We start from the raw sequence: 27,908 nt of genomic DNA, 5'->3' as shown, positions 1-27,908 counted from the left end.
GCATGGCTGTGTAAGTCATGGCCAAGGATCTCTGACTACGTGAATGAGCCATGTGATTATATCCTGACACCACTTTCAGGGCTCAATACAAAAGATGACCAGCTTTACAGCATTTAGTGCAGGCCTCTTTTCAATGGGCTTATATTAACAACTAGAGTAGCAGCAAAGCTATCTAATGAACACAAGTTCAAGAGCTCTGATTCAAATCTAACAATAGACTCAATCACATGATCAAAAAACCATATCAGAAGAAGAATATGTGATGGGAGTAAAAAAAGAAGTGAACATGCGTAGGATGCTCAACCAACATTCTGTGCTACAATTTTTCCCAATAAAAGGATGAAAATATAAAATGTAAATAATTCTTAGATAGTGTTCTGATTCAACGAATACTTCTCAGGATGCTTCAGAATTTCTAAAGCTGTCGCTTGTCAGTATCAAGAATAACTGTAATTTTGAATGTGGTAAACTCAATATGGTCATAGATTTTAATCTAAGATAAATACTCATAACCATACCACATTCGAAAGTAAATTCACCAAAATGGAAATTTTAGTGAATTTCAATTGCAATGGAATCTCCACTTCTTTTCCAATAATAACAAATTCCTCAAGGAGGCTCATTCACGAAAGAGTTCACCGCACCATGTAGATGGTAATTAGCTTGAATGAAACTAAAAAACAGTCTCAATGATAAACTAAAACAACAAGGAGCAGGGACATATCAAAATCAAATCAACTGTAAGCATCCTATTCTAAATTACAAATTTACAGTCATATAATCGAGAGACAAAAAACCTAATAGTCAGCAGATAAACACAGCATATAGAAACCACACAAAATGCACCAAATTTCATCGCTCGCAAAAAGACCACAAGAGCCATATCTGAACATCAAAATCCAAAACTTTAAAAAAAAAAAAAAAAGGATTGAATTTGATGCGAGCGGAACCTGCAATACGCTGTTGCAAGTAGCAAGTGTTGCCGAAATTCTCGAGGCCAAAGTATCTTTCGGCCTCCGGGAGCCTTCTCGAGTTTGGAGCCCGCAGCACCCATCACCGCATCCGGCTTGACTCAGATCTCACGTCTGATTCGACTCGTCCCGATCAATCTTTCATCAAATCAAAGCCACTCTCTTCTCCTTTGAATTGCTTGTTTTGAGGAGGAGACGTTTTTCCATCTGTCTCGCAGTGAGAAAGACACCGTGATGACGGCGCTCCATTTTCTGCTGTGGACGCTACCATATTCTTGCTATGGGCATTCGGCTTCAAGTGTCAACACGTGGAAGGTATTTCTAATTAAAACGACATGATTTTCTTTGTTATATGACACCCATCGCCATTGCCTGATTGCCGTTGTGTACTTCCTATTCAAAAGCTCTGTCTCTAGCCATGGAAGACGAAACAATGGCAGATCTATCAAACTCTAGCGAAAGAATCCCGACCGGTACACTTGATCCAGCCCTCCAGAAGAAGCACCAATCGATGCTCGAACGTCTCTCCGAGCGTCACCAGACTCGTTTGGCCCGCAAATCCGACTCACCGGACTCATCCCTCGAATCCACATCTTCCTTTCTCTCCCGCTTCAATGACTGCAAGCGCTCCATCGACACTCAACTAGCGGAGTCGTCTGAACTTATCGCCGATCCATCTCGCCTCAAATCCCATCTCGTAGATATCTCGTCCTCTATCTCGAATCTGGAGAAACTTGTCGCCGAGAACTCCTACTTCTTGCCCTCTTACGAGGTCCGTTCCTCACTCAAAACCATATCTGATTTGAAACAAGCCCTGGAGAATCTGAACTCTGAATTGATTCCCCGAAAGAAATTCGCTTTCAGAAACAAAGCCACCAAAAAGGACAACCCTATCGTTACCGAACCCAGCGGCACTCCATCTGAAAAGTCCAGTTCTGGTTTACCGGAGAAGTCGAGTTTTTTGATTCCCGAGTCCCCGGGGTTTAGAAACAAGGAGAATGAGCTACTGGTGAAGAACTTCAAGGGTTTCGAAATGGGTGAATTTACATTATCGGATCTTGATTCATGTGAGGTGAGGTTAATTGGCTCGGCGAGAGCCATTTTTGCTCACAGATTGAGGAATTGTAGGGTTTATGCAGGGCCAGTGACTGGTTCAATCTTGATTGATAATGTAGAGGGGTGTGTGTTTGTACTTGCATCACATCAGATAAGAATACATGAGGCCAAGGCATGTGATTTTTACTTGAGAGTGAGGAGCAGGCCAATAATTGAGGACAGTAATGGCGTGAGGTTTGCACCATATTGTTTGAGATACCAGGGTATTGAGGAGGATCTTGAAGAGGCAGGGCTTCATGAGGAGACAGCAAATTGGGCCAATGTGGACGATTTCCGGTGGTTGAGGGCGGTGCAATCACCGAACTGGACTGTTTTGGAAGAGGGGCAGCGGATTGAGAGTGTGGACATTTCGTATACTGACAGTGGGAATGTTGCTTGAAACTGGACTGCAGGTAATTAATTTTGGTTGGATTTTGGACTGGGATTGGAATTTTGGAGTGTCAGCATTTTGTTTATTTGTATTTGAATTTGTTTTGTAACTCTGCTGATTTTAAACTTTGAAAAGACCTGAGGAGGATCAATGAAATAAATGTTGATCTTGCATTTTTGCATCTCTCTGCTCCCATCCATTGATCTTGACCTGCAATGTTTAAGCATTTGGTGACAGAGTTGCAGTAGTTCCCGTCCATAACATAGACTATGTAGCCAAATGCTGTCCCTTGACAATTCACATGACCGCAACTCTCGTACATCTGGACAAACTGTCTTTACCTAGGCAGCAATTCCTGCTATCAATCCGCCACCCCCAACAGGCTCAAAGTTTGGATGCAATGTAGATGGCATTCGATGCAAGATCTCCATCCCTGCTGTCCCTTGTCCTGCTATGCATCAGGATGGTCGAAAGGTGGTATGCCCTTCATCTTTAGCCCGTTGTTTCACGTATGTTTGTGCTTCATCATAAGAACATGAACCACTATTCTTCCAATTCTCTCCATTATTTTCCATTGGGGACAAAAATTGTTTACAGGAATTAGGCTCCATTTGGTAAAACATTTGAAAAGCAATAGCCTTAGCATGGGAGCTACATGATATTGTTTGTGATTTGAAGAACTAACATAGTTGAGGAGGAAAAAGATATCCAACTTTGATTTCAGGAGTTGTGGCAGGCATGGCTATCAGTGCATTGCAGCCTAGTCTTTGTTCAGATAATACAACTTCTTGTGCATGGTTACCTGGTGATGAACAAATGACTCCCATAGCCAACTCTTCCCTTGTAAGCTTTACCATCATATTATAAGCTCCCCTAAGCTTGGAGAAAACCTATATATACACACACACACGCACACACATCATTAAAGATTCAAACCTGCAGTGGGCAACTTACCATACATAATTAACTATTGTTGATGGCAGAAGATACAATATTTGGAAGTAGGAGCAACCCTTACAGGTTGAAGATCCTCTCTTTGAGCAAAAGATGAACACCGAGTGATGCGGGAATGATGTCCTACATCGGTAACTCATGGGCTCCAAGTCTTATATTGGTAAGTCGGTTTTTCAATGATGAGTTAGGTACATTCCATTCCTTGTAACGGGGCTTGCTTGAGCCCAGACCCAAAAACCCCCTTGGGTGCATCAGTTGCAGGTTTCAAGCCTCGTGTTGGTGCGACTACGGATGGCGTGCCACGGTGGACATGCGGCAACGTGTCTGATAATTCTAGCAAGAACCAGTGGTGAGAACCAAGGATTTTAAAACCATGAAGATCAACTTAACTGACCTGGACTGAACATATTTGGCTGCAACTTCAGCCATTAGATTGATTGGCAGATGAACAATCAATCCACATAAACAAGATAATCCATCTCTTAAACATAATTTATGCCCCTAATAATATTGATTGATAAAAACCACACCCGAAGAGTAGGCCAGTTCAATAGGCACCATGAGGCAGAATAATTTAAAAGGAGGTTCAAGGAGGAGCTGAATTGAATGAAATAGACAAACACAATTAGATTTAGTCTTTCGGATGAATAAATTGAATAAAATAGAATTACTAAATTTCAATAAAACCTAAAATAAATAAAAGCACATCAAAATTGTCACAGACTAACATTCATATTGTAACTAATTGTGTAGAGAATATGTATATATAGGTAATTAATTGTGTAGAGCTTCCTTCTTCCAATTGGGTCGTTGCGATTATGGGTTGGATGTCTAATTGTCTAGGAGGTAATGATAAGTAGCTAGTACTTGAACCGGTGGCTCACTTTCTCTAAGTAATGGGAAGAGGACCGAAACATTTCACACTACGGAGACAAAGATGGGCTGTCAAGAACGTAGAGGAAATAGGTCAGATCAAGTATAGATCGTACAGACGATAGTTGGAATTGAAGAAGGGCTTGTAGGTTTGATGGGGCTTGGTCGGATAGCAAGTGAATTGACAGTTAAGGTAGTTACAAGTTGATTTCCAACCAGTAGAAATACATGGAATAGGCTTTACGATTGAAAATACATTATTAACATTCCCAAGTGACTGGAAATTGAACTACAACACCAATCTACCCTCCTCTCTCTTCCTTTCTATATTGAAAAATTACAAGTTTTCTTTACCAATGGAAACCTCTAGCCAAGCAAAAAGAGAATTGCATGCTTTCCAGAGCAGCCTATATAATCTGTTCTACATCACCTTCCACCAGACAACTCAACGGCATCCTGGTTACATACTGAATCTTCTCGCCAGTCGAATCTTCGCTGCAGTCTCTCGTACTCTTGCATGCGATTAACTTCAACATGCTGCCACTCTTCCCACCTCTCAGCCAATCCCTCTCCTTCCAGCATCCGTACGACTTCGGACATCGCTGGACGCTCCTCCGGCGATGATTGGGTACACAGCAGTGCAACTCGGATCATCATCTCCACCTCCTGGACGTCGTAATTCCGCCCTAGGTTGCAATCTACAATAGAATCCAGTCTCTTCTCCCTCTCCAGCTTTTTGACCTTCATAAGCAAATAGACATGAACTCAAGAAATAAGCAAGTGAAAAACTTGTGATACGGAAATCATCCAGTAGAAATCTGCACATATGTTATTTCCATTCTAAGGTAATCTGGATCAAGGCATTGGATAGCATTTACTTATAAAAAAAGAACATATTACCGAGGTACGGTGACTCCTTCTCACATCCCCTTTATCAAAAATGGGCTACAATTTTAGGAAGGAAAAGAGGAGCTAAAAGCATACATTTAATCAATGTAGAAACAGATGGGGATATCTTACATGATCCAGCAATAAGACATCATCCTGTTCTTCCAAGCGCGAAAAATCAATCGCCCTTTGACCAGTTACAAGCTCTAGAAGCATAACTCCATAACCAAAAACGTCGGTCCTTTCAGATGACTTTCCTGTGGACAAGTATTCTGGTGCTATGTGGCCCATTGTTCCACGTACTTGAGTCGTTACATTAGTCTTCCTCACATCAACCAATTTTGCCAAGCCAAAGTCACCAACCACTGCTTCAAAATCCTCGTCTAACAATACATTAGCAGCCTTCACATCCCGATGTATAATCTTGGGATTGCAATGCTCATGAAGGTACTCCAGTCCACGGGCTGCACCTAAGGCTACACGTTTTCTTGTGGTCCAATCTAAAACAGCCTCCCCAGGCTTAAGATCTGCAACGTTGCTCAAAATTAGTGAGTGCCCATAGATATTTAATTACGAATTTTAGTAAATATTATGAATCTACTCTTGAGATAATTGAGTTGATTTCAAGTCTTAAGAATTTGACAAGACTCAATTCAGAATTGGAATCATGTGTTAATGAGGAAAACATAAAGTAGTTGAATTCTATCTAAATCGGGTTTTTAGGAGAAGCAAGAAGTCCACATTAACATTTATTTCAATCGTACTGCCCTTAGCTTCACGAATACATTTGACCCAAGTCCAATAAGATAAAAGCACCCTAGACATAACTAATCTTTCCTTTTCTTCCTCTTTTTTTGATAGGGAATCGACTACCTTGAGTATGCACATAATTACTCAAATATAATCGTTAGACGAGGGACACAAAGCACCACATTACAACTAGCTCCATCCAATGCTCTAGTCCAGATTACCTTAGAATGAAAGAAAGCCTGAGGGTTTTAGAAACATGCATAAGGTGCCAGAGAAACACACATATTATTAAGATTTAAAGTTTAGCAACTTCAAGTTACATTTATGAATTAAAGACCAATACCTCTGAGACGATTTGCCACACTTAAATTCTGCATTAATGGATACACCAAAAGGCGTTCTGTCGGTGTTGTGCAAAACCCAATCAGCCGCAACAGGTTCCTGTGGACAGCCACACTTATCATCTCAACTTCACGTTGGAAAGCAGCATCTCCACCTGGACTTTCAAAATCCGTTAAACGCTTCACTGCAATTTTCGTATTGTCAGCAAGGACTCCTTTATAAACCTTTCCAAAACCCCCCTGTCCAAGGATACTTTTCTCACTGAAGTTGTTAGTGGCCAGTTGTAATTCCCTCCAAGCAAATCTCTTCAACTGACCAAAAGCAATTCTTCGGTCAACTTCACCTGAGCCATAAAAAAAATTGCATCTCGAATAACCAGCTGAGTAAAGTTAAAAGTTACAAAAAAAAAAAAAAAAGGAAATCACAATCCCAAATAGTAGCACAAACCTGCAACATCTACAAATACTTCACGCTTGTAGCCCCTGTGTCTACACTTGCATACAAAAAACAGCAGTCCTCCAAAAAGAAGTATAATTATAAGTCCAATAATTCCAACTATGATTCCAACTTTTGGCTTACTTGAACCACCTGCCAAGAAGGCAAGGTTATTAGGAATTAGCTGGTAAGGTCAAAAAAACTCGATTACTTTAGTTTCTCAGCAAGATAATGTTAAATCAAAATAGCTAATTCTATTACCTGATTGATCACTACTTGATTCACAAAGGTGAGGCAAATTGATACCGCAATTCAATCTGTTTCCTGTCAAACTGAACCAAGGCACCAAGTAAAGCTAAATCAAAATAAAGGTGAATTCATGCCGAAGTTAAATTTATATCCAGTAGAACCAAAAAAAGTGGAAGCTGTATCGGACTATGTTTGATGTTCATAGTCGCGAGAAGAAGAAAAGAGAGGACAGTCAAAATAAGAATTGTAATCCATGCTTCTCGTACTTGTATTTCTCAGTTTGGAATAGACGCTCAGGAATTTGACCACTGAGATTATTGGAATCAAGCAGACTGCAAATCCGAGCATTCCATCAGAAACTATGATATATAACAAGAAACACAAATCTACAAAGTTAACCTGCAGAATTCTAAAAGAAAAATCAGTAGGAGAGCAGTTTATTCATCTTCATCTTAGCTACATAAAGCAATCCATTTTCAAGTATCGTCAGAGCACCATCTTGGATCATTTTCACTCACACGCTGATCAGGTTCGAAAGGCTTGCAAGTGACTGAGGGATAGTCCCGGTGAGATTGTTTTGACTCAAAGTCCTGGTTGTAACAAAAAGTAGACAGCAATAACTAAAACAATCAGTGTTTAAAACAAATATATAAGAAATGAAGAGCATCAGAACATCAAACACTATAACCCTTACAGGTACTGAAGCCTCTTAAGATCGCCAAGGGAAGAAGGGATTTCACCAGTTAAATGATTATTCGTCAAATCCAAGCTAGTTAAACTTGTCAAATTTCCAAACTCCTTTGGTATCTCACCATTTATGCCATTTCCTTTTAGTGTACTGCATGATAAATGATTGAAATATATTAGCACAACACTCAACAGCTCCATGCCTGAGTATCTAACGATTGATAGAAAAGTATAATATATGTCAGTTCTGCGTAACTGAGAGCTCCAAGAAACATGCACCCTCATAGTCAGGTCTGATTCCAAGGCCATGGGAGAATATTCATTAGGAAAATAGAAAGTTGCACCTCATTCACAAAAAAAAATGAATAGGTGCGTGAATTTATATGGTGCGCAACAGCGCAAGTGTTGCGTCTTTTGTAATATCAATGTCTACAAAGTATGCAAATGTCCACCTCTATAGTAAACTATCTGCCTCATAATAATAGTTGTACGTACAGTGTCGTCAGAGTCTTCAAAACTCCTAGTTTAGGGGACAAGGTTCCAGAAAAGTTCATGGATGACAATGTCCTGCAAAAAGTACAAATATAAACATGTTCCATGCATTAAGAAACAGACTGATTAACCAACAAGTATAATCTTGCATAAAAATCTAACAATGCTGGCATGAAAAGTTATTCATGCGTCGCTGCTAACAGAAAAAAATGAAAGTCTATGAAAGAAAAGCTTACACAGAAACAACTTTATTGCTATTGGAATTGCAGATAACATTTGACCATGTGCATGGGTTAACTAGATTTGGATTCCAGTCCGTCAGCTGATTGGGAGAAGCATTAAGTGAGAGCTTCAGGGCATTTAGAGCATCACCTAGAACAGGATACACGAGTATTCAGCATCATATCAAGCAAGCACCACACCCCTAATTAATCAGTACTAAAACAATGTAAATACTCAAAAAAAGTTAAAAAAAAACCAAGGAATATCAATAAATTATCATCCAATTTTATCATCATTGCGGCAATATAGAGCTCATTTATCTAAGTTTGATGGGAGAGAGAAGAATGAAAAAAAATAAAAATAAGTATATATGAGTGCAAACACAATAAAAACAGAACACAAAACCAATATATTCCATCTAACATATAGGTAGCTCCAATTGAAGATAAACGTTTAAAATGCTTTAACCACGTGATGACAATGCCACAACGCAAAAAATATGAGAAAAAATTGAGAAGGGGGCCTTCGAATGAAAAGAGAGAGGTCGAAGGTATATGCGTAGTATTATATTCTAGCTATGTTTTTATCATAGTCTACTTGATTGGCATTGTACCTTGGTCATCAGGCAAAACAAACGAATTCAGGCAAGCAAGTACCAAAGCCACGAAAACCAATTCCATCTCTGACGCTATCAACCCCAAAGATCAATGCAATGAAACATAGGAACCCTAACAAACGCGTAGGTAAATGCCATATCTGCAAAAACATCCTACCATTGAGATTTCTTACCTGTAAATATACATAATATACACAAAACTTGGCAGCAATATCTGCATTAATGATCCAGAGAGGGAAACAGTGAAGATAAACATTCAGTATGCAAATGTCTAATCAGTCTTCTTCTTTTTTCGACGACCACTCTCAACTACTAGTCTACCATATCAATATTGTGTAATTCACTCTACCCGAAAGATTTGCAAAGCAAGTATCTGACAGTCCCCCAAAGCCCATTAGTTTAGACTTCAGAGCAAAATCTAAGCAATTAAAACCGTTTAAGTTATCAGTTTATTGTTCATTGAACCACTGAATCCTATTATTTATGCAATGAGTCATTCCAACTAGTTGTAAATTAATGGCGCATGTCAATTGAAGAACCATAAATCTACTTCAATTATCAATTTGAGGTCCCAATTCAGAAAAACAAGTTCCATTTTCTGCTGAAGAGTTATGGGCCAATTTCATTCATTTCTAAATTTTCAAGGACTCTCCTAGAATTCCAGGTACCGATTCAGAAAACCCAGTTTCATTTTCTTCCCTCAAATCCAAACAAACATTGAACTTCACATTAAAGGGTGAACAAAAGAAGAAAGAATCTATCCAAACCCCAATAAATAAATAAATAAATAAATACTGAGAGAGAATGCACAAGATAAGAAAATTTAAAAAAGAAGTACCTTTCAGTGGATACAGAGAATGAGAATCGGAATCAGAAGGCGAATCTCATGAGGTGGACTGAAGCATGGGAAAGTAGGAGTGCTTTTTCTTCAATGGATTCAGAGTGTACAGTGTTTTTCAAAGATTTTAACAGCCAAATCTAGAGAGAAACTTCTGTCCACTCCTTTCTTCTTTAATGTTGCTTTCATGGTCGTCTCGTCTGTAATTCGTTAGGTAGAAATGGGGACTCTTACGGTTTTCCCAATAATTACTCCTCTCTCTCTAGGACTTCGCTTGGACTTACCGACTTAGACCCATAACACCGGTTGCAGTGAATCCAGTCCATTAATCAAGTAGACCAGTGAAAATGATCTGAACGGTGGAGAACCGGCTCTCGTACTCTACAGCTGAAAGCTTCTAGAACAGCCAATCCTATTTAACCATCAACCAGATTTTCTTCTTCTTCTTCTCCAGTAAGAAAATCTAGCCTCTAATCCTACTTCGCTCGAGCTCGCGCGCACTCTCTGATTTCCCTCTCTTGCTTATTGAGAGCGAGCAGAGCAACTTAGCTTCGAAGACTATTATCAGGTTTGTTGGCTTCTGCTTTAAATGCCCTAAATTGGAACTTACGGCACTCTTTCTTAATACCCTCTCGGTTTTTGTTTGTATTTGTTTACGTTTTTCTCGATTGAGTGACTGCAAAGTATCTGAAAAATCATTACTTTTATGGCTTCATCTGTTTAGTCCGCTTTCTGGTATATTGTCTTCCGATTAATTACTTTTTCGTGTTCAAGAATATTGATTTTAGGGTTTTGAATCGGTAGAAAAGCTTTGTAATGATCAAGCAAGTATCTTTTCGGAACCTCTAAGGGTGGAAAATAAAATTACGATCAAGCAAGTAGCTTTGTCCTTGCATCTGCATTGCGAATTTAAGCACTGATTGGATTTATATTGGATTTTCAAAATAGACGCTCTTTTAGTTCGAATGAACATCGTATGGCTAGTTGGTATGCTGCAAAATCCATTTTTTTCTCATATAGGTTATAGATGTATAGTAGTGAACTAGTGATGGTTGTTTACAAAGTATAAAAAAAAAATTTCATGGCCAGTTCTATATCAGTCATTGGAGTTGATGGCCATTTTCGTAGATGCCACCCCTCAAAAGCATAAGGTGTAATTCTACGGTTTTGAATTAGGCCACGACGGAATGATGGGCCAGACTTCTTGATATCATAGGCATGTCTGCATTTTGCATAGGAAAGTAAATGGGGTTTTCTGGATATCTTTATGTTATTTGTCTTTTCGTACAACTATTCCTTTCTAGATTTCTGTATATTTTAATTATATATTTTCTGCTAATTGCCAAGTAATTTGCTTGGCAGCCCGTGGAAGGCCATCAGCTGTGAATTTGTATACTGAAAATTTATTGGATGGCCACCATTCCTTGTGGAAATACATTGGTTGCTCAATGGGGTATTCGTCCTCAATTTATGCTAAGGTCCTATCTTACCAACAGGATAGCGATGCCCCTGAACTGGTAAGCATTTATTCATACTACTTTAGAGCGTAAAGTTGGGTACAGTGCCTATAGACATTAGTTTCATATCTTTTGTTATTTGTGGTGGTTTGTCCTGGAGACATTATAGTTTGGCTACTGCCCTGTCGTCTGTCGAGGCAGTATGTTCTGCTGCATGCCTCAGCAGACTAGAAGTTGTAATAATTTGTTGCTGTTTCAAATTGAGTGCACGTCTAGATACTAGACCTGAGAGTTACCCTTCCATGACTTACCTATATGCTCATTGTTTCATCCGGATGGCATTGAATATCTACATTCCTTTAAGCTGCCACACATTCATTCTATTTCCAAATCAATCAAATTTCGTAATAGGACAATTATTGAAGGGCTCGTTGACGGGAATGATGAGAAAAGAAATGGACGGAATAGGAACAGAAAAATCTAAATCCCAGGTCTACCAAATGAAAATGAGAAAAGAAAGATGAAAATGATCCTGCCAAATTTGACTTTGTGGATGAAAGTCATTGAAAAACCAGAAGATGCTGCAGAAGTGAAATTATTTCTCTCTTATAAGGAGCTCTCCTCTTTTTAGAGAGATGCTCATGTTTTTCAACAAGTCATACTTTTCGTTACACATGTGAAACACTGAAGGCACATATTAACTGACTGGGGGCATAACTGTAAGTTGTATGACATTACACGGAGCTGCATAAGAGAAGCAGGTGCATGGTGGTTTGAGATGATGTGGTTCACTATTAAATAGTGGCCTTGCTTGTGATTTTTGTCATTACTACTTTTTTGTGTTATATTGCATCCCTCGGTGCATTGAGCTTTTATCTTTTTGGAGAACATCAATTGCTGCAGTATACGCTAGCGGAAAACTCCAAATTCCGAATATAATAATTAATAAAGTGGTGTATATTTCCCGATATGCAGTAATTCCAACAAAATGAGCTTTTTGGCGGCATCAGGCTCAAGCTTATTTTCACATGACTCCTTTCCGTTGTTATCTTTTATTGGGCCATCTCAGACTTCGCATCAGCGGAGAGGATCACGATTTACAGTTCGAGCTGATGCGGTGAGTTAAAAAGTTATCTTCCCTTTCTGCTTTTGTGATGACAGGGAAGGTTGTGTTGACGGCTTTTACCTAATTGTTTGATTAAATTTATTGTTTTAACTGTGTGCATGTTTATTGTTTTATATTTCACTTAAAAGTAACGATAATTTCTCATCCACAGGATTACTACTCTGTCCTTGGTGTATCAAAAAATTCTAGCAAATCTGAAATTAAAAGTGGTAGGCACTCTCACTATCATTTTTTTCTTTGGATTGTTTATTGTTACCTGAAGTTGTTTTGCTTGTACATCTCTTATTTCCCACTTTCACTTGTCATCTTTTGTGCTGTGACTAATTCAGACTAATCTTATGTTGTTGGTTGACCCCGTCTTTGTTTGCTATGCCCTTTGCTGGCATTGCTTTTCTTTGTTATAACTTCTTGTTGTATCTACACATGTAAGTACTCTTCTTCTTCATTTTTGAACTCAATTATGGAAGGGAAAGCACCAAGTAGGTGCAATCCACAGAGAAAGGATTGCAAAGTTAATGAACTAATGCTGTCATGAAGAGTTAGTACACTTATGTTCCTGAACTTAACAGAGATAAGCCAATTATCCATTAACTGGTTGAGCTAAATTTATGGGGGGGAAATTGGTTGAGGTAAAATTCTTTTTGAAGGGTGATTGAGGTAAAATTCTTGACTGTTAAAGGTCCAGTAATTCCTTCCCTTCCACACTAATCAACAAGTAACTAAGGGAATGAATTACAAGATCTCTGTGCTTTCAAGGATTTTCCAAGCTCTAAGTTCTGAGTGCAAATCTACACCTAAAACCCAATGTATACCAATTCCAATTAGACTTAAGATAACTCCCTCGACTTTCCTGGTCCTATCATGATCAAATTTTTTCCCCAGGTTAACTCCCAAGCAGAAAAAGTCACTTTTGGAGGGACTTGTTAACTTTCCAAATGCTGTTTTGCTGACAGAAGAGTTTCTTAGATGGTGCTTAGCTTTGATAAGCTCAGTGTGATAGGAAATAGGATCTAACAGAGTACCAACGAGCTGTTAAAAGTTTCCATGGTATTTTGTCCTCTATGTTGAATTTGATGACCTGATCACATACAACCCTTCAAATTTAGAGAAAGGAACCTTCGAGTCTTGAGCATCCCTATGGAAACAAATATCCCGGTTGAAGCGGAATTTTAATGAATGGGGAACTTACTGGTGCTTGCTTCTTTGTTGCTAGCCCTTCTCAGCGGCATTGGGAATTGCACCTTAAGAGGGTGGGTGCCAGCCCATTCATCATTTCACAGGCTGATGTTATCGCCTCTTCCCACCTCAAAGGAAGTAAACTGTGTCCAATCACCTCAGCCTTTTTCCTTCTCTGACTAGATATCCAACCTCTGTCCTGCAATTAGTCTTTCAACAGAAGTTCTTCCTTGGTGTTACTAAATTTCCACAACCATTTCCCCAAAAGGGCTTTGTTGAAACTGGAAAGATAATTGATTCGGAGACCACCTAAATATTTTGGAAATTTCTTTACATCCCATTAAAGCAAATAATATTTTCTGCTTTCTTGTGTCTTCCCACAAAAAATTCTTCTGTATTTCACTCCTGTTGGCGACCAAACTAGGGAGGGGAAAGACTGACACGTGATGAACTGGCAGACTTCTGTTACAGTTTTTGTTAATGAACAATCGTACATTCCATAATCCTTTTACAGTTTCTCTTATTAAACTTCTTGGATCTTTGTTATTGCTCTTGAATTTGATTTCTGCATTTCCTGTTTTCATCCTGTTAATGATTTTATTGGATTCCTTATATACTTTTTTTATTTCAGCTTATCGGAAACTAGCAAGGAGTTATCATCCAGATGTGAATAAGTAAGTTCCTATCAGATATGCACAACTCTCCTCTCTGAATCTATGTTAACATGTTAACTTTATCCTGTGGCAACATCTGGAATTGCGTATGTTTAACAACTTATGTGCCCAAGTTGGGAGAGAAAGAACTCAAAGTTTAAGCTTGACTTGTGAGACTTAAAAAGAAGTTTGAGATTGGTTAGCTTGTGTGGTTGTAACTACAATTAATTCTTACCTTTCTTTTTCTGTTTAAGTGCAAAATTTTTATTTAGGGCGCCAAGGTGGTGCAACCAGACTAAGGGAGACGCAGAGAAACAAAAGCAAGCCTTAGCAGCCAAAGAACTGCAAGGCTTATGTACACAAAAAAATAAAATTTATCTTGGGTTTATTACTGAATTATGAGATTTAATTAAAATGTCGCTTTGGGGAGCATTGTAAAGAATTCACTGAGCATTGGAAAGAATTGATTTTTTTTTACCAAGGGATCTTGAAAATTCTCTTACAAGGATATGATGAAGTTACCACTAAGGGAGTTGGCAATTTGATGGGCTCAATGCAAAAATGACTAGATTTTCTAGGGATGGTATCATATGAAGGGTGTGGTTCATTTATTATTTATATTCCTCTTAAATGATAAAGTTTTTTTCTTACATATTCTTCCCTAAGGCTGGTTGGGGATATATATATAGATAAAGCTTAGCGAAATAAGAAGGCTTGGAAAGGTTTATTCCTTGCTTGAGTAGTCGATGTTGAACATGCCATAGCATTCTGTTTAAGTTGGCTATCTTTATATTCTTTATGGGAAGGTTAGAACAAGGTGCCATTGAAGGGGAGGGAGATTAGTCTTACTTTGAAGTCAAATATTCTGGTCTGTTTGAATGGAAGGGATGAAACTCAGGACAACAATCATACATTCGATAATCCGATGTTTCATTTCTTATATTTTTTTATTCCGAAGATCAGCATTGATTTAATGTCCATTTTAACAATCCATTGGTCACTTAGATCTTTATAGACAATATTGCTTGTTTTTCACCATCTTTGTTGGAATTGTCCCATTCCTGCAGAGATCCTGGTGCAGAAAAAAAGTTTAAGGAAATTAGTAATGCCTATGAGGTAAATGATCTCTTTGATGGTTATTGTCTTTGTAACCTCTGTTTGAGCTGGCCATTTTGTAGTTTTCTTCTTAAGCAATTCGTTTTAAAATCGTAAATGTGCTACTGCAGGTTTTGTCTGATGATGAGAAACGATCTTTGTATGATAAGTACGGAGAGGCTGGACTTAAGGGGGCTGGCATGGGCATGGGGGTAAGTGAACCTGCGTTGACTTCAATTTTTCAGATATTCTCAACATCTTCTATCCTCTTATTGCTTGGACTATTTCTACCAAGCAGGATTTCAGCAATCCTTTCGATTTGTTCGAGTCTCTGTTTGAGGGCATGGGTGGCATGGGAGGTATGGGTGGCATGGGCGGTAGAGGTTCTAGGAGCAGAGCAGTTGATGGCCAGGATGAATATTACAGTCTTGTTTTAAATTTCAAGGATGCAGTTTTTGGAGTAGAAAAAGAAATTGAAATAACTCGACTTGAGAGCTGTGGTACTTGCAATGGTTCTGGTGCAAAACCGGGGACAAAGCCATCTACATGCAGTACATGTGGTGGGCAAGGTCAAGTTGTCTCATCGGCAAGAACTCCATTAGGTGTCTTCCAGCAAGTAATGACATGCTCTTCATGTGGTGGAACTGGCGAGATTTCTACGCCTTGCAACACTTGTTCTGGAGATGGACGGGTGAGAAGGACAAAGCGTATTAGTCTGAAAGTGCCAGCTGGTGTAGACTCTGGTAGCCGTTTAAGAGTCCGTTCTGAAGGTAATGCTGGAAAGAGAGGAGGGGCTCCTGGTGACCTGTTTGTTGTTATTGAAGTAATCCCAGACCCAGTCCTAAAACGCGACGACACAAACATATTATACACCTGCAAGGTATCATATGTGGATGCAATCTTGGGGACAACAATCAAAGTGCCAACAGTTGATGAAATGGTTGATCTGAAGATCCCACCTGGAACCCAGCCAAATACCACACTTGTAATGGCGAAGAAGGGAGTCCCGGTGCTGAATAAAAGCAACATGAGGGGTGATCAGTTAGTTCGCGTCCAGGTTGAAATTCCTAAAAGATTGAGCAATGAAGAGAGAAAACTCATTGAGGAGCTTGCGGATCTCAGCAAGGCCAAGACAGCAAACAGTAGGAGATAGTTGCCTGGTTGTCATTCTCATTCAGTGTCCATCTGTTGTAAATTATATCTACCGCCATCAACCAGTTTCTCCTTTTCACAGGTATTAAGAGTTTGAGTGAGCCTTTTCACATGTCGAAGGAGAATGTCACAATCCGAGCTTGCTTGAATTGCAGGATGAGTAGGCAGTGCTTGTAGTAGCAGCAGTAGGTAAAAAAAAAAAAACATGTTTTGTTATAATTTTGTCGCGGATTTTGAATTTATTTGAGAAGGGAGGTGAAACAGAAGGTAAAAATAGGAAAACTGGAGGGATGCATGCCCCTCTTTCTCTTTGATTTTGCTTTTGCTTTAGATTGGAATCCACACCTACTTTCTTATTAATTATTCTTTGAAATTGAACAAACGATTATAAAATGTAATTTTGCTTCTCTCTTGTTGATCTTTAATGAGATATATATACATCTAGATCCGGTTAAAGGGGAATATAACTTGAGAAATTTTATTTACGCACCTTCAAACTACTGGATATCTTAACTGTCTCTTTATTGGTTTGTCGGAATGATTTTGATTTTCCCCTTCTAAAGATGAGTTTGAAATTCTGTAGATGATTTATATAGATGGAATCGTTATGCTAAATACTATATATATATATTTATGATTTTTAAAAAAAATTTAGTGCATGGTGCATTGGCTCTCCCTGGGATTCTTATGTATATTTGTTGTCAAACTTTAAATCAACATAAAAGTACAAGTTTCTCAAAAAAAAGAAAAAACATAAAAGTACAAGATAATGCCTTGTGGGCCTGCAGAATCCCTGGAAGGGATAGTGGGTAGGTAGAACGATCTTCAATGAATCCATTGATTATTAGAACGTGATAGATAATAATTACTTAGTGGTTTATACCCAATATATGGCATTAATATTTTTATAATTACTTAGTGGTTTTAATTACCATCATTAAATTACGGAAATGGGAAAAAAAATAAAAAAAATTGGGCATTCTCTACCCTCTTGTTAACCCTCATCTGATCGAGGGGGTGTCACTTGTCCAATACTCAAAGTATCAATCTATTGTCTTGTATTGATTGTGGACCGTTGAATTTACTTTATAAAATCTAATAAACTCACAATCGCTGCAAGACAATAGTCCGATACTTTAAGTAGCAAGCGTCCACCAATCATCGTCCTCAGCTCCATCACTTCCCACTTTGTTTGCAGCTGAGGCACCATGTGGTATGACCTGACTCGCTGTGAATGGGGACAAAAATTATGGGCCAACATGGCACAAAGTTTCATGACTTCCTGGCCCATTTCACAAAGTTCCACTGTAGGTGCCCCACCATGTCAGCCTATACAATCTTGTGATTCCTCTATAATTGACCTTTTTTTTTTTTTTTTGCCACTAAGGAACCATCACAGGATTTGATCTTTTGGGCTGAACCCCATAATGTAAACCTCAAAGGGAGAGTTCAGCTACCCCAGTTGAACCTCTAGGCAAGTCACTTGCCGGTCATAGAGGCCCAAGACTTAGCAGGCCACTAACCCACACCTAGTCGAACGTCCACGGCACATTAAGACGAATGTTTTGACTCAAACCTCGGGTGGATGGGTATCCTGTTATAAACTGTAAGTATTAAGATTATTGTTGTAAATGATCAGTTTTTCGACGTGAATTTAATTGATCGACTTGTCGTTATCGACGATTATTTCAGTTATTTTGATGAGTTCTAAGTAAAAAAAAATTAAAAATAATCTTACAATCGCTCGGTTTGACAGTCGATTCAGTTTATACGATTTTTTTAACACCCCTAATTGAGATGAGTGCTAGTTACACTATTGCTATACTCAATAATCTTATCAAAACATCCTCAATACTACAACACATGAATCTTCAACACCAGCAACAATTAGGAAATTCAACTTCTACTTCTTGCAAATTGAAATCAATCAAATGGTGATCAATTCCCAAAGTGAAAAACCTCTTGAAACAACCTATTAAAATCATTGTAAGAAGAACCACCAACACTAGTTGCTTCCTCTGCTTTCTTCTTCCATTCAACTGCCTTACTCTTCATCTTCTTCCCATTCTCACTTTCCAACATTTCCTTCACAAGATTCGTCAGTTCTTCCCTCTTCACATCCTGATCCAGCTCCAACCCAATCCCCCAAACCGTGTACGAAAACCTAGCATTCGTCGGCTGCTCCGCGAACCGAGGCCAACAGATCACAGGCACACCACCGCAAATAGTCTCCAATGTCGAATTCCAACCAATATGACTCAAGAAAACACCAACCGATTCGTGCAAGAGAACTTGTTCTTGCGGACACCAATTAACCAACAACCCTCTATCCTTAATCTCTTCGTAGTACTCTTTGGTTAAAGTACCGGAATTCGAATTCGCAATATCAGGCCTAACCACCCACAGAAATGGGTGCTTGCTATTAGCCAGTCCCCAAGCGAATTCCTTGAAGTTTTCTTCGGACATTACGGCTATGCTGCCGTAGTTGACATACACCACCGAGTTGGGCTGTTGTCTGTCGAGCCAGTCGAGACATTTTGTGTCCGGTTTCCACAAACTGGTGCTGAGTGTCTTGGCTTGGCTCAGTGGTAGGTTTTTTTCAAGTAAACTCAGAGGTCCGATGTTGTAAACGTTGGAGTATGTTGGCTTGATTCCTTCCAAGGCTTCGTGTTCGAATTCTTCGATTGTATTGAAGATTATTGCAGGACATTTCATGCAGTCGATCACTTCTTCTCGTAAGCAGTGCCATAAGATGTCGTCTGGGTCGCTGGTTCTGATTGAGATTGGCATGTCCCGTAGCCTGACGTCCTTCATGCCTGGTATCCAGTCGATTGGCGTGTCCATACTGCCATCCTTCTCGAAATTATCATCTGTCAATACATAATGCTTAAGATTGGGATATGAAACATCATATATTTATTTTAAAAAATTGAAGAAAAAACAGAATCGACCACCCAACTCAGGCCGTACCACACTGACAACAAGTAATATTGTCACGAAGTCCGTGTGGGTGGGGGACCGACCCTGCCTGTTTTGCGGCAGTTGTGGATGCGGCCACGGATTCTACAAGTAAGTATCCAGCGGGTTGGTTTGAACTCCCGACCACGGACACTAGGCAATCACTAAGTGGTTAAGAGAGAGAATTACCTTTGAATGGAAAAAGCCCTCTCTCGCGAAGCTCAGGAAAGACCATATGGCCCAAGAAGCCACAAGCAGAGGCAGTCCAGAAACAAACTCCAAGAATCCCAAGCTCTCTTGCCGCAATACTACCAAAATTCATGAACCCATCCGATACCACGCAGGTGACCGGAGGCACATCCGGCGTCGAATTCAGTTTCCTTAGTAGCTCCTTGAATGGGATTATCATATACTTCCTAACCGCATAACAGAGAGGCGTAATCTCCTGGGTGGCATCCAGGTCGGACGGCGGCAGCCCGTCGGGTATGGATTCGAACCTGAAATCCGGCAGGCCTTTAATGAATTCGGACCCTTTGGATCTAACCAAGCGTTGGTGGTTGAATTCATTGTTAACGAAGGTAATGTGGTAGCCTCTTGCGTGAAGAAGCTTGCCCAGTTGCATAAATGGGTTCAAGTGGCCTTGAGCAGGGTATGGTACTAGGACTGCATGAGGCTTATTCAGAGAACCCATTGTTGCAGAAATAGTGAAGTGCAGTGGAGAAGGAAGCAAGTGGATGCATGGTCTTCAACGGGGGGTCCATTTAAAGGAATGGATTTTTAATCTCAGCCGTTGATTTCATTCACTATTAATCATGGTCTCAATCATTTCTCAGCCTCAGTCTTTCCAAATATTTTTTGATAATTTATATTAATCCATGTCTCAATCATTTCTTAGCCCCAATCTTTCTAAATATTTTCACAATTTACATCATAAAATTCAATTGGACATAGCATTTTCCTTTTTTAGTAACATGGAACCCATCCAATTGTTCACCAGATAATTGGCTGATAAATCCTGAGCCACCCACATGGAAGAGGCCCAGTGCGGGAGATAATGTGGGGTGGCATTCACATATGTTGGGCTGAGAAAGGGTTCATATCGCAAATTGCGATAATGGAAACAATAAGAAGACTTAAACTCACAACCTCCCGACTCCCGCTTGCAATTAGAGTTACTACTATCAAGTTCACCATCTCAACCAACGATCCGTTATTGACATGGCACTTCACGTGTATGTAAACTCCCAGTAGAGTTTAACCACCAAGTTTGAGATGGATTGATGTGGTTCCTCTACACAAGACATGATAGAAAAATATATTGGCTAGTGATTGAGAGCCCAATTCTTGAACGGAAGGCACACCAAAGGCCTCTGCCCTTCCATCCCTTGAATAGATAGAGAGGGAGGGCAGGGCATGGCATTTTTTTTTCCCCTTGTTGACAGAGCAGCAACTATTGTTCCATTTGTTTCGAGGAAAATCAATCTCTTATGAAAAATGAAACACTTATCATGAAAAAACAATTAATTTTCAGTGTTTGAACAAAAACGTTGTTAATATTTTTCGGTGTTTGTTTGGTGGAAAACATAAATTTAAAAAAGAAACAAACAAACCCCTACAACATTATGAATACATAGTTTACAGACCCTAAAGGTACGTATTAGAACTCCAAAATTTGATCAATAAGCAAAAAATATTATATCATGCATATTAATTAATAAGCACATAAGGTTGCAGCCATGGTGAAAAACGACATACCCTCTTTAAAATGGGATGTTGTTTTCCTTAGGTTAGAGTGAATTCTTCATGATAATTTTTAGTTGTTTTTCCTTGATCTTATCAATTTTCATCAAATAAACACTAAAAAACCTAAATATCATTTTCCAAGATTTTATTTTTCGTAAAACAAACGGAGCATGCATCAGCACCTTTAGCATCTCAGCTTTTAAGATGAAAAAGAAAGAATCTAGAGTTGTGCAAATAAATGAAGCAAACCAAATTTCCTTAATTTACAAATCAATCCAGAACAAGGCCTCAGGCCACAAAAATGGAAGGAATCTAGAGATATGGCCACTTCACAAGCTTAGTCTCAAGGATAAGATCTTACCATGCATCTTAGATTTGTGTAGTATATGAGTCATGCAATTATTGATTCCATGATAATATCAGTTCTTGTCTGGATGTTCAATGGTTTTTGGAACCACATGCCCATTTTGTATTTGTTGGCTCAGCAAAAACAACTTTTTACCATCTCCAAGCAAGCAAAAACACCTCATTGTGAGTGCTCTCATAAAACAATCAAACTTTCATTAATATATTATCAGAACCAAAAAAGTCAAAAAATGGATCCCGCTCGCGATATATATATATATATATATGAAAATTCTCAAATGAGGGATCCCTCACTTTATTTAAAATGAGGGATTCATCTACATTCATTTGATATAAGTGTGGTCCCCACACGTGATGGGATTCACGCATGAATGGTGTTAGATGAATCCCTCATTTTAAATAAAATATAGGATCCCGCACCGTAGAAGCCCTATATATATATATATATTATTGTAGGCCGATGTTAACCATGCAAATACATGCATGCCAACAAAGTAGTTAGGTGAGAATATACTCGACAGGAATATAACATGATCAACGTGACTTTTGGCTGCTGCTACCTATAACTGAACCTTGACATGTAGAGAGAATCAGGCCACTTGGTTCCTTCAATCTACTAGCTCCCTGTCTTGGGTATAAGCATTTCATTTGAATTGCATAAGGCCCCAAGTACATTGGGCTAGCTTCAACCCAATTTCATGGGTTGTGTTTCATAGCCCATGGTGACTGGGTCGCGCTAGTTTTTTGATTGCTAATGGTTAGTTTGATTCGCGGATTTTGAGCTAAGAATGGTAGAGGATGTTAGGAAAGTTATTTTCTTGGTATTCTCATTCCTTACTAATGTTTGGATCACATTATTATATTATTTTCTGACATCATTGATTTCCTTTGATCATGTTTGGTTAGAGTAAAAATTATGATAGATTGAATTAAAAAATAATGCTTTAATTTGAATATCTAAATTAGCAAATGAAGAAAATAAAAAAGTAATTTTTATGTGATCAGATTTAATCAATGAGAAATGAAATAATATAAAAACGACATATTTTAAATACATAATTGTCGGATATTATTAAAATGATGTGTTTTTCAAAATGACATTATATGTATTTAATTAAAAATAAGTGAGCATTTCAATGATAAAAGAAGAATTCCTCCAAAGTTGGGAGAAGTCCAGTTTTTCTTGAAATCGTAAACTCCAATAATTCCACCAACCAAATATATGAATCATTAGCAAAAGGAAAACTCTTGCTGCTAGAAAACAGGATTCTGCGAACCAAATGACACTTAAGTGTTCGACAAAATGCATCTCACTTACTTTTTTGGAAGAAAAACCTCTTGAAGGAATTTATCAAAGTCATTATAAGATGACCCTCCAACATCAGTTGCCTCTTCTGCTCTCTTCTTCCACTCTTGAGCCTTTTCTCTCAGTCTCTTCCCTTTATCTTCTTCCATAATCTCCTTCACAATCGCCGTCAATTCGTCGCGCTTTATGTCACAATCAACCTCCATACCAATCCCCCATTCACTGCAAGCATATTTGCAGTTGGTCTGCTGCTCAGCAAAGAAAGGCCAGCATATCAGTGGCACACCACCTCCACACAAGCTCTCTGTCACAGAATTCCATCCACAATGAGTCACGAAAGTACCAATTGATGGGTGTTGAAGAACTTGGTCTTGCGGGCACCAGCTTACGAGCAATCCTCTGTCTTTAACTTCTTCATAGAATTCTTTGGGCAAGATTGGAGAGTCACCCATCACAATATCAGGCCTGATAATCCATAAAAATGGGTGCTTTGAGTTTGCCAATCCCCAAGCAAATTCTTTCAAGTGTTGGTCAGACATTACTGTAAGGCAGCCATAGTTCACATAAACAACTGAGTTGGGTTCTCTTCTATCAAGCCATTCAAGACAACCCAAATCCTCCTTCCACAAGTTACAACTGAGCTCCAATGATTTGGATTGATTTTGGGGGACAGAGACACACTTGTTAAGCAGGGGAATGAGTGGACCAATTTTGAAAGTTCTTGGGGATTTTTCCAATCTATTCATGGCTTCTAGCACTTCATGTTCCAAATCTTCAAAGGTGTTGAGAATGATTGCAGAGGAGTTTAAGCAGTTTTGGGTTTCTGAAGCCAAGAAATTGAAAACGACATCGTTTGGATCTGTGGTCCTGATGAATGATGGGATGTCTTTGAGTTGGAGATTTCTCGTGCCGGGTATCCAATCAATTGGTGAATCAAGAGTTCCATCTTTGAAGAAATTCTCATCTGAAAAACATCAAAATTTGTGATCTAAGTCACATCGAGTGTCAAGACAAAAATTTGATATCGGTCTCACATAACTCAGCCGAGTGATTTTTGTTTAATTAAAACTCAAGATTCATTCACATTGAAAACGTATTTTTTGCATTTAAGAACCATTGACGACCCTTATGAATAACAAATCTATGTGGGTCCATGGTCAGAACGGACAATATCTTCAATGTATTTGGATTGAGAATTCAACATGACATGTTATTAAAGCAAAGTCTCGGTCTAGTTGGACAGATCTTTAATTGTCTACTTATTGGGTCTGACATAAACAAGTCCACAAGTGTGAGTGAGTATAAATATAAAATTCAGACATTTATCCGGCATAACCCAACCGAGTGGTTTATAAGCAAAGTTCATCTCCTCTCACATCAAATATACGTTTTTTAGGTCTAAGAAAGAACCATTAACGACGGTCCATGAAAAACAAATTCGTTCATGTCCGTGACCTAGAGTTTGGGCTGAAAATTTCAAGATCGAACCAACAAAATCAATATTATGGGGAAAAAAAAATGTGTACCTTTGAATGGAAAAATACCCCTCCTAACAAATTCACCATAATGAAGATAGCACATGAAACCCACAGCAGAGGCAGTCCAAAACAGAGCTTCTGGCACTCCCAATTCTCGCGCTGCTTTAATAGCAAAACTCATGACACCATCTCCGATCACACCACTCACCGGAGGCACTCGAGGGTCCGAATTGAGCTTAGCCAGTAGTTCTCTAAATGGATCCAAGCAATTCTTCTGGACCGACCCACATAGCTCCCAAACCTCTTGGGTTGCATCATGGTCCGATCGTGGCAACCCATCTGGTATGGCCTCGAACCTGAAATCCGGCAGGCCGTCAACAAAGTCCTGCCCTTTAGACCTTATCAGACGTCTATGGTTAAACTCGGTGTTGACGAAGGTTATGTGGAATCCTCTTGCGTGCAAAAGCTTGGCGAGGTGCATGAAAGGGTTGATATGGCCTTGTGCAGGAAAAGGAAGCAACACTGCATGAGGCTTTGCCATGTTTTCTTTCTGAAAAGAAATCTGGGGATTTCTGGTTCTGATAATGAGATCTGGATTGACAATCAGTGTGCATGGGTAGGTGTCATGAAAAAGGTTTGATTCAAGGTGATGAGGAGGGTTTTTTTTTCTTTTTCTGTCAACTTTGATTACATCATAGAGATCACTTTCCATTTCAATCTGTCTTTGACTTTGTCCTACTTAAGTAAAAAATAATTGATGAAGTGACCTAAATGATTAGGTAATTTTTGCTTAAGAGCAAATTTTCTGTGTGATGATGTGTAGGGGTCAATTTACGACCTTAATATTATTTGCAAGTTTGTTTTCTACCCATTAAAAATTGATAAAAATTAAAGTGAAGTTAAAATCTAATAAATCTCAATTATAAATTGTTTGGATTGGACTTTCTTACATGATTTCATAGCAATACACAACTACGACGTTAATTCACTTACCTCCATTCGTTTCGGTTATTCGTTGGATCTTTTAGATGTCCTAATGGACGGAATACCTATAGGTGAAGGGTACATCAATCATGGATGGGTCACTTGTAGGATATTTCGGGTGTTCAATGGATTGACCACTCATATGTGAGAAAACTCTAACCTATATAATTCATTTGTTGAGTTTTGCCTCACCGAGCCACACTTGGGCTTTTTCTTAGAGGCCCATCCTAATATGTGCGGAAAGTTTTGGTCTAGCCTAGTATTTAATAGCAGTAAAGGTGTCCTAAGCGCAGGAAACCATGTTCAACAAAATTGACTGATTCGAAGACACATTATTATTGGGTTTTACTTCTACCCCACAGAATTAAAATCTGAGTCAAGAGACCACAACTCGGCAATTGTAGAATGGCCTAAAACCCACAGAGACAGTGAGACAAATTAGTTGACCGGATATAATCAGGCACAAGACATGAGAAATGATGTGCTTTGGGTCCCAGAAATCCCAAGAAGATTAAGAAGAAAAAAGGCATAAGAATCTACAAACCGTGAAGAGCCTGCTTACAAAAATACAAATCTCTGTACACTGTATCACATTTTTTCTGTCTGTACTGATTAATGCCGAAACAATCAACACGTTACATCATCATCTCTAAAGAATCCTAAAACCCCCCATTAACCAATATTGAAAAAAAAAATAAGGAAAAAAACAGAGGAAATCAAGATCAAATTAGTGAAGAAAACATATTTTCTTAAGGGTTGTAGAAGTGGTCACGGCAGCCACATTTCCAACCAAGAGGCTTGTAATTGGAGTAACGCCCACCACCACCACCGCCGTAAGAATAGTCAGATAACTGGGTCTTGGTGAAACCCGGCCGGACTCTGTCGTGACTCGGTAGAGTTGGGTTTTGAACCGCCATACATGGGTGGCACTGGTTGCACTTGTTGTGACAACTTGGTGGTCTTGAACCAAGCCTTCCTTTTCCTTCAAAATACATACCCACCTACACAAAACCCAACTCTTATCAATCAAAAACAGAGTCCTAAGGTTTAAAAAAAACAGAGAGAGAAGGGTGGGGGGGATTAATTACCTTAGGAGAATTTGGTGGCCCTAGCAGATTAAGGCAAGAAACTGAAGAAAGAGAGTTCAGTTGTAGAAGAATTAGTGTGATAAAGCAAAGGAGATGTGAGAAATAAGGCATTTTTCATGCTACCATGAAAGTCATTCAAACCCAATTCGCCAATGCTTCTCAAAGTAACTGGGTTTACGACAATGCATGCAAGAGAGAGAGAGAGAGAGAGAGTTGGGTTGTTGATGAAGATGAGAAAATACATAAATTGAGGGTCTGAGTTAGTGAGAGAGGAAAGGACATATGAGGGCAGAGAGAGTGAAAGGAACAATACAATGAGAGGGAAACAAATTGAAAGAATCCACGTCAGAGGAAAGGATAGTATGGGCCACTATTTTATTTTTCTTCTTCCTTACATTTGTTTTATTTTCTGGCTTTACTAGCTCAGGAAAGGAAAGGGGAGTCGTCGAGTAGATTCAGCTGGTGTGTTAAATGTAAGAGAAAGGAGGCAGTGATTAGTTCAGTATTTAATACAAGGCCAGGCTCACTTTTCTTTCAGTGTCAGATTCGGGGTTTTGACTGAGATTGATTGAATGAAATAGTTTGGTTTTGAGTATTTATATGAGTATGTATATTCATACCAGAGACATGCTTCACCTTCACCAGATCTATTAATATGTTCCAACAGAAAAAGGGTTGTCCAAATTCCCAAACAGAATTATTATATCTAAATCTTCTTGTTGATAGAATTGTCTTGGTATGCAATGGATCGGTGGTCTCGGAGTATATTGTGTTTTCACCTCTTGTGGGGCGAGTTTTGAAACTGTGGTGAGTTGTCATGACAAAAAAATTTGAAGCGACACTAAAAATAGATGAACATTATTTACACCACATTTTTTACTGAGTACACCCCATTCTACTGTGTTTTTAAAGGGTTAACGGGATGTACTTAATAAAAAAAAGGGTGCAAATAATGTTCATCATAAAAATAATGTAGCAAGTTGAGGTGAAAAAAAGTGTTTGAAGTCTCATTAAAAATACTATTTTTGATGACTTTTTTTTGTAAAAATATAAATTAAATGAGAAAATTGATTGAGAACAAAATTGAAAAAAAAATCATCTCGAGTATTAACGTAAAAAATGAGGTCAATTTCTAACTCACCACGGTGTAGTGATACTGTAATGCACCTTTCAACCAAACACTTTTTTGTCCGAACGCGATGCGTTCAAATCAAAAGAGGTACATTTGACAGGTGCAAATACACTACAAAACGCATCCCATAAGACCCCCAAGTCAAGATCTTCTTACAAAATACACTATCAAACACACCCCATAAAACCCAAGTCAGGATCTTCTTAATTACTGCATATCAAAGAAGAGACTTGAGTTACCCACCAAAGCCAGCTGTGATAATTTCTTCATTAATTTGCACAGAATATGGTTTATGACTCAAGAAAGAAAGCACAAACACATATACCAAAATATGTACCCGCCATTATCCATGCGAGTCTTCAATTAATCTTAGGGTTATTCGATGACTGTC

At 38.8% G+C, this 27,908-nt stretch overlaps 6 protein-coding genes across 6 annotated transcripts; 2 read left to right on the top strand and 4 right to left on the bottom strand.

Annotated features, from left to right (window-relative positions):
* Positions 1–1,327: 1,327 nt before the first annotated feature.
* Positions 1,328–2,638, top strand: LOC119998740 (tubulin-folding cofactor C). Its single transcript, XM_038846136.1, has one exon. It carries the CDS (start codon positions 1,390–1,392, stop codon positions 2,464–2,466), a length of 1,077 nt encoding a protein of 358 aa, XP_038702064.1. The 5' UTR covers positions 1,328–1,389; the 3' UTR covers positions 2,467–2,638.
* Positions 2,639–4,509: 1,871 nt separating this feature from the next.
* LOC119998737 (probable LRR receptor-like serine/threonine-protein kinase At5g10290) lies at positions 4,510–9,974 on the bottom strand. The gene is made up of 12 exons (XM_038846132.1): positions 9,804–9,974; positions 8,963–9,105; positions 8,364–8,499; positions 8,131–8,202; positions 7,643–7,786; positions 7,467–7,538; positions 7,215–7,280; positions 6,961–7,031; positions 6,712–6,852; positions 6,266–6,607; positions 5,305–5,699; positions 4,510–5,025 (listed from the first exon to the last, which is right to left on the bottom strand). Exons 2-12 carry the CDS (start codon positions 9,027–9,029, stop codon positions 4,711–4,713), a joined length of 1,821 nt encoding a protein of 606 aa, XP_038702060.1. The 5' UTR covers positions 9,030–9,105; positions 9,804–9,974; the 3' UTR covers positions 4,510–4,710.
* A 244-nt stretch (positions 9,975–10,218) lies between these two features.
* Positions 10,219–16,822, top strand: LOC119998738 (chaperone protein dnaJ A6, chloroplastic-like). Its single transcript, XM_038846134.1, has 8 exons — positions 10,219–10,371; positions 11,166–11,320; positions 12,236–12,377; positions 12,538–12,595; positions 14,194–14,236; positions 15,283–15,331; positions 15,442–15,522; positions 15,609–16,822. Exons 2-8 carry the CDS (start codon positions 11,214–11,216, stop codon positions 16,461–16,463), a joined length of 1,335 nt encoding a protein of 444 aa, XP_038702062.1. The 5' UTR covers positions 10,219–10,371; positions 11,166–11,213; the 3' UTR covers positions 16,464–16,822.
* A 1,388-nt stretch (positions 16,823–18,210) lies between these two features.
* Positions 18,211–20,170, bottom strand: LOC119998443 (linamarin synthase 1-like). The gene is made up of 2 exons (XM_038845775.1): positions 19,610–20,170; positions 18,211–19,332 (listed from the first exon to the last, which is right to left on the bottom strand). Exons 1-2 carry the CDS (start codon positions 20,109–20,111, stop codon positions 18,401–18,403), a joined length of 1,434 nt encoding a protein of 477 aa, XP_038701703.1. The 5' UTR covers positions 20,112–20,170; the 3' UTR covers positions 18,211–18,400.
* Positions 20,171–22,731: 2,561 nt separating this feature from the next.
* On the bottom strand, positions 22,732–24,993 carry LOC119998348 (linamarin synthase 1-like). The gene is made up of 2 exons (XM_038845655.1): positions 24,380–24,993; positions 22,732–23,799 (listed from the first exon to the last, which is right to left on the bottom strand). Exons 1-2 carry the CDS (start codon positions 24,852–24,854, stop codon positions 22,844–22,846), a joined length of 1,431 nt encoding a protein of 476 aa, XP_038701583.1. The 5' UTR covers positions 24,855–24,993; the 3' UTR covers positions 22,732–22,843.
* Positions 24,994–25,864: 871 nt separating this feature from the next.
* LOC119998122 (EPIDERMAL PATTERNING FACTOR-like protein 1) lies at positions 25,865–26,617 on the bottom strand. Its single transcript, XM_038845347.1, has 2 exons — positions 26,386–26,617; positions 25,865–26,298 (listed from the first exon to the last, which is right to left on the bottom strand). Exons 1-2 carry the CDS (start codon positions 26,494–26,496, stop codon positions 26,047–26,049), a joined length of 363 nt encoding a protein of 120 aa, XP_038701275.1. The 5' UTR covers positions 26,497–26,617; the 3' UTR covers positions 25,865–26,046.
* Between the last annotated feature and the right edge of the window lie 1,291 nt (positions 26,618–27,908).

The sequence above is a fragment of the Tripterygium wilfordii genome, chromosome 5, assembly GCF_013401445.1.
Source record: "Tripterygium wilfordii isolate XIE 37 chromosome 5, ASM1340144v1, whole genome shotgun sequence".
Classification (NCBI taxonomy): domain Eukaryota; kingdom Viridiplantae; phylum Streptophyta; class Magnoliopsida; order Celastrales; family Celastraceae; genus Tripterygium; species Tripterygium wilfordii.
This window is presented reverse-complemented; position numbering and strand designations above follow the sequence as displayed.

Excerpts from the sequence above, each read along its gene's own strand:
- LOC119998443 (XM_038845775.1), bottom strand. The coding sequence starts at position 20,111 with ATGGGTTCTCTGAATAAGCCTCATGCAGTCCTAGTACCATACCCTGCT. Across the intron at positions 19,333-19,609 it reads AGGGCTTTTTCCATTCAAAG|ATGATAATTTCGAGAAGGAT; the intron begins GTAATTCTCTCT and ends ATGTATTGACAG.
- LOC119998122 (XM_038845347.1), bottom strand. The coding sequence starts at position 26,496 with ATGCCTTATTTCTCACATCTCCTTTGCTTTATCACACTAATTCTTCTA. Across the intron at positions 26,299-26,385 it reads GGCCACCAAATTCTCCTAAG|GTGGGTATGTATTTTGAAGG; the intron begins GTAATTAATCCC and ends GGTTTTGTGTAG.
- LOC119998737 (XM_038846132.1), bottom strand. The coding sequence starts at position 9,029 with ATGGAATTGGTTTTCGTGGCTTTGGTACTTGCTTGCCTGAATTCGTTT. Across the intron at positions 8,500-8,962 it reads TGTTTTGCCTGATGACCAAG|GTGATGCTCTAAATGCCCTG; the intron begins GTACAATGCCAA and ends ATCCTGTTCTAG. Across the intron at positions 8,203-8,363 it reads AGCAATAAAGTTGTTTCTGT|GACATTGTCATCCATGAACT; the intron begins GTAAGCTTTTCT and ends TACTTTTTGCAG.
- LOC119998348 (XM_038845655.1), bottom strand. The coding sequence starts at position 24,854 with ATGGCAAAGCCTCATGCAGTGTTGCTTCCTTTTCCTGCACAAGGCCAT. Across the intron at positions 23,800-24,379 it reads TGGTGAATTTGTTAGGAGGG|ATGAGAATTTCTTCAAAGAT; the intron begins GTATTTTTCCAT and ends GATGTTTTTCAG.
- LOC119998740 (XM_038846136.1), top strand. The coding sequence starts at position 1,390 with ATGGAAGACGAAACAATGGCAGATCTATCAAACTCTAGCGAAAGAATC.
- LOC119998738 (XM_038846134.1), top strand. The coding sequence starts at position 11,214 with ATGGCCACCATTCCTTGTGGAAATACATTGGTTGCTCAATGGGGTATT. Across the intron at positions 11,321-12,235 it reads ATAGCGATGCCCCTGAACTG|TAATTCCAACAAAATGAGCT; the intron begins GTAAGCATTTAT and ends CCCGATATGCAG. Across the intron at positions 12,596-14,193 it reads CAAATCTGAAATTAAAAGTG|CTTATCGGAAACTAGCAAGG; the intron begins GTAGGCACTCTC and ends TTTTTATTTCAG.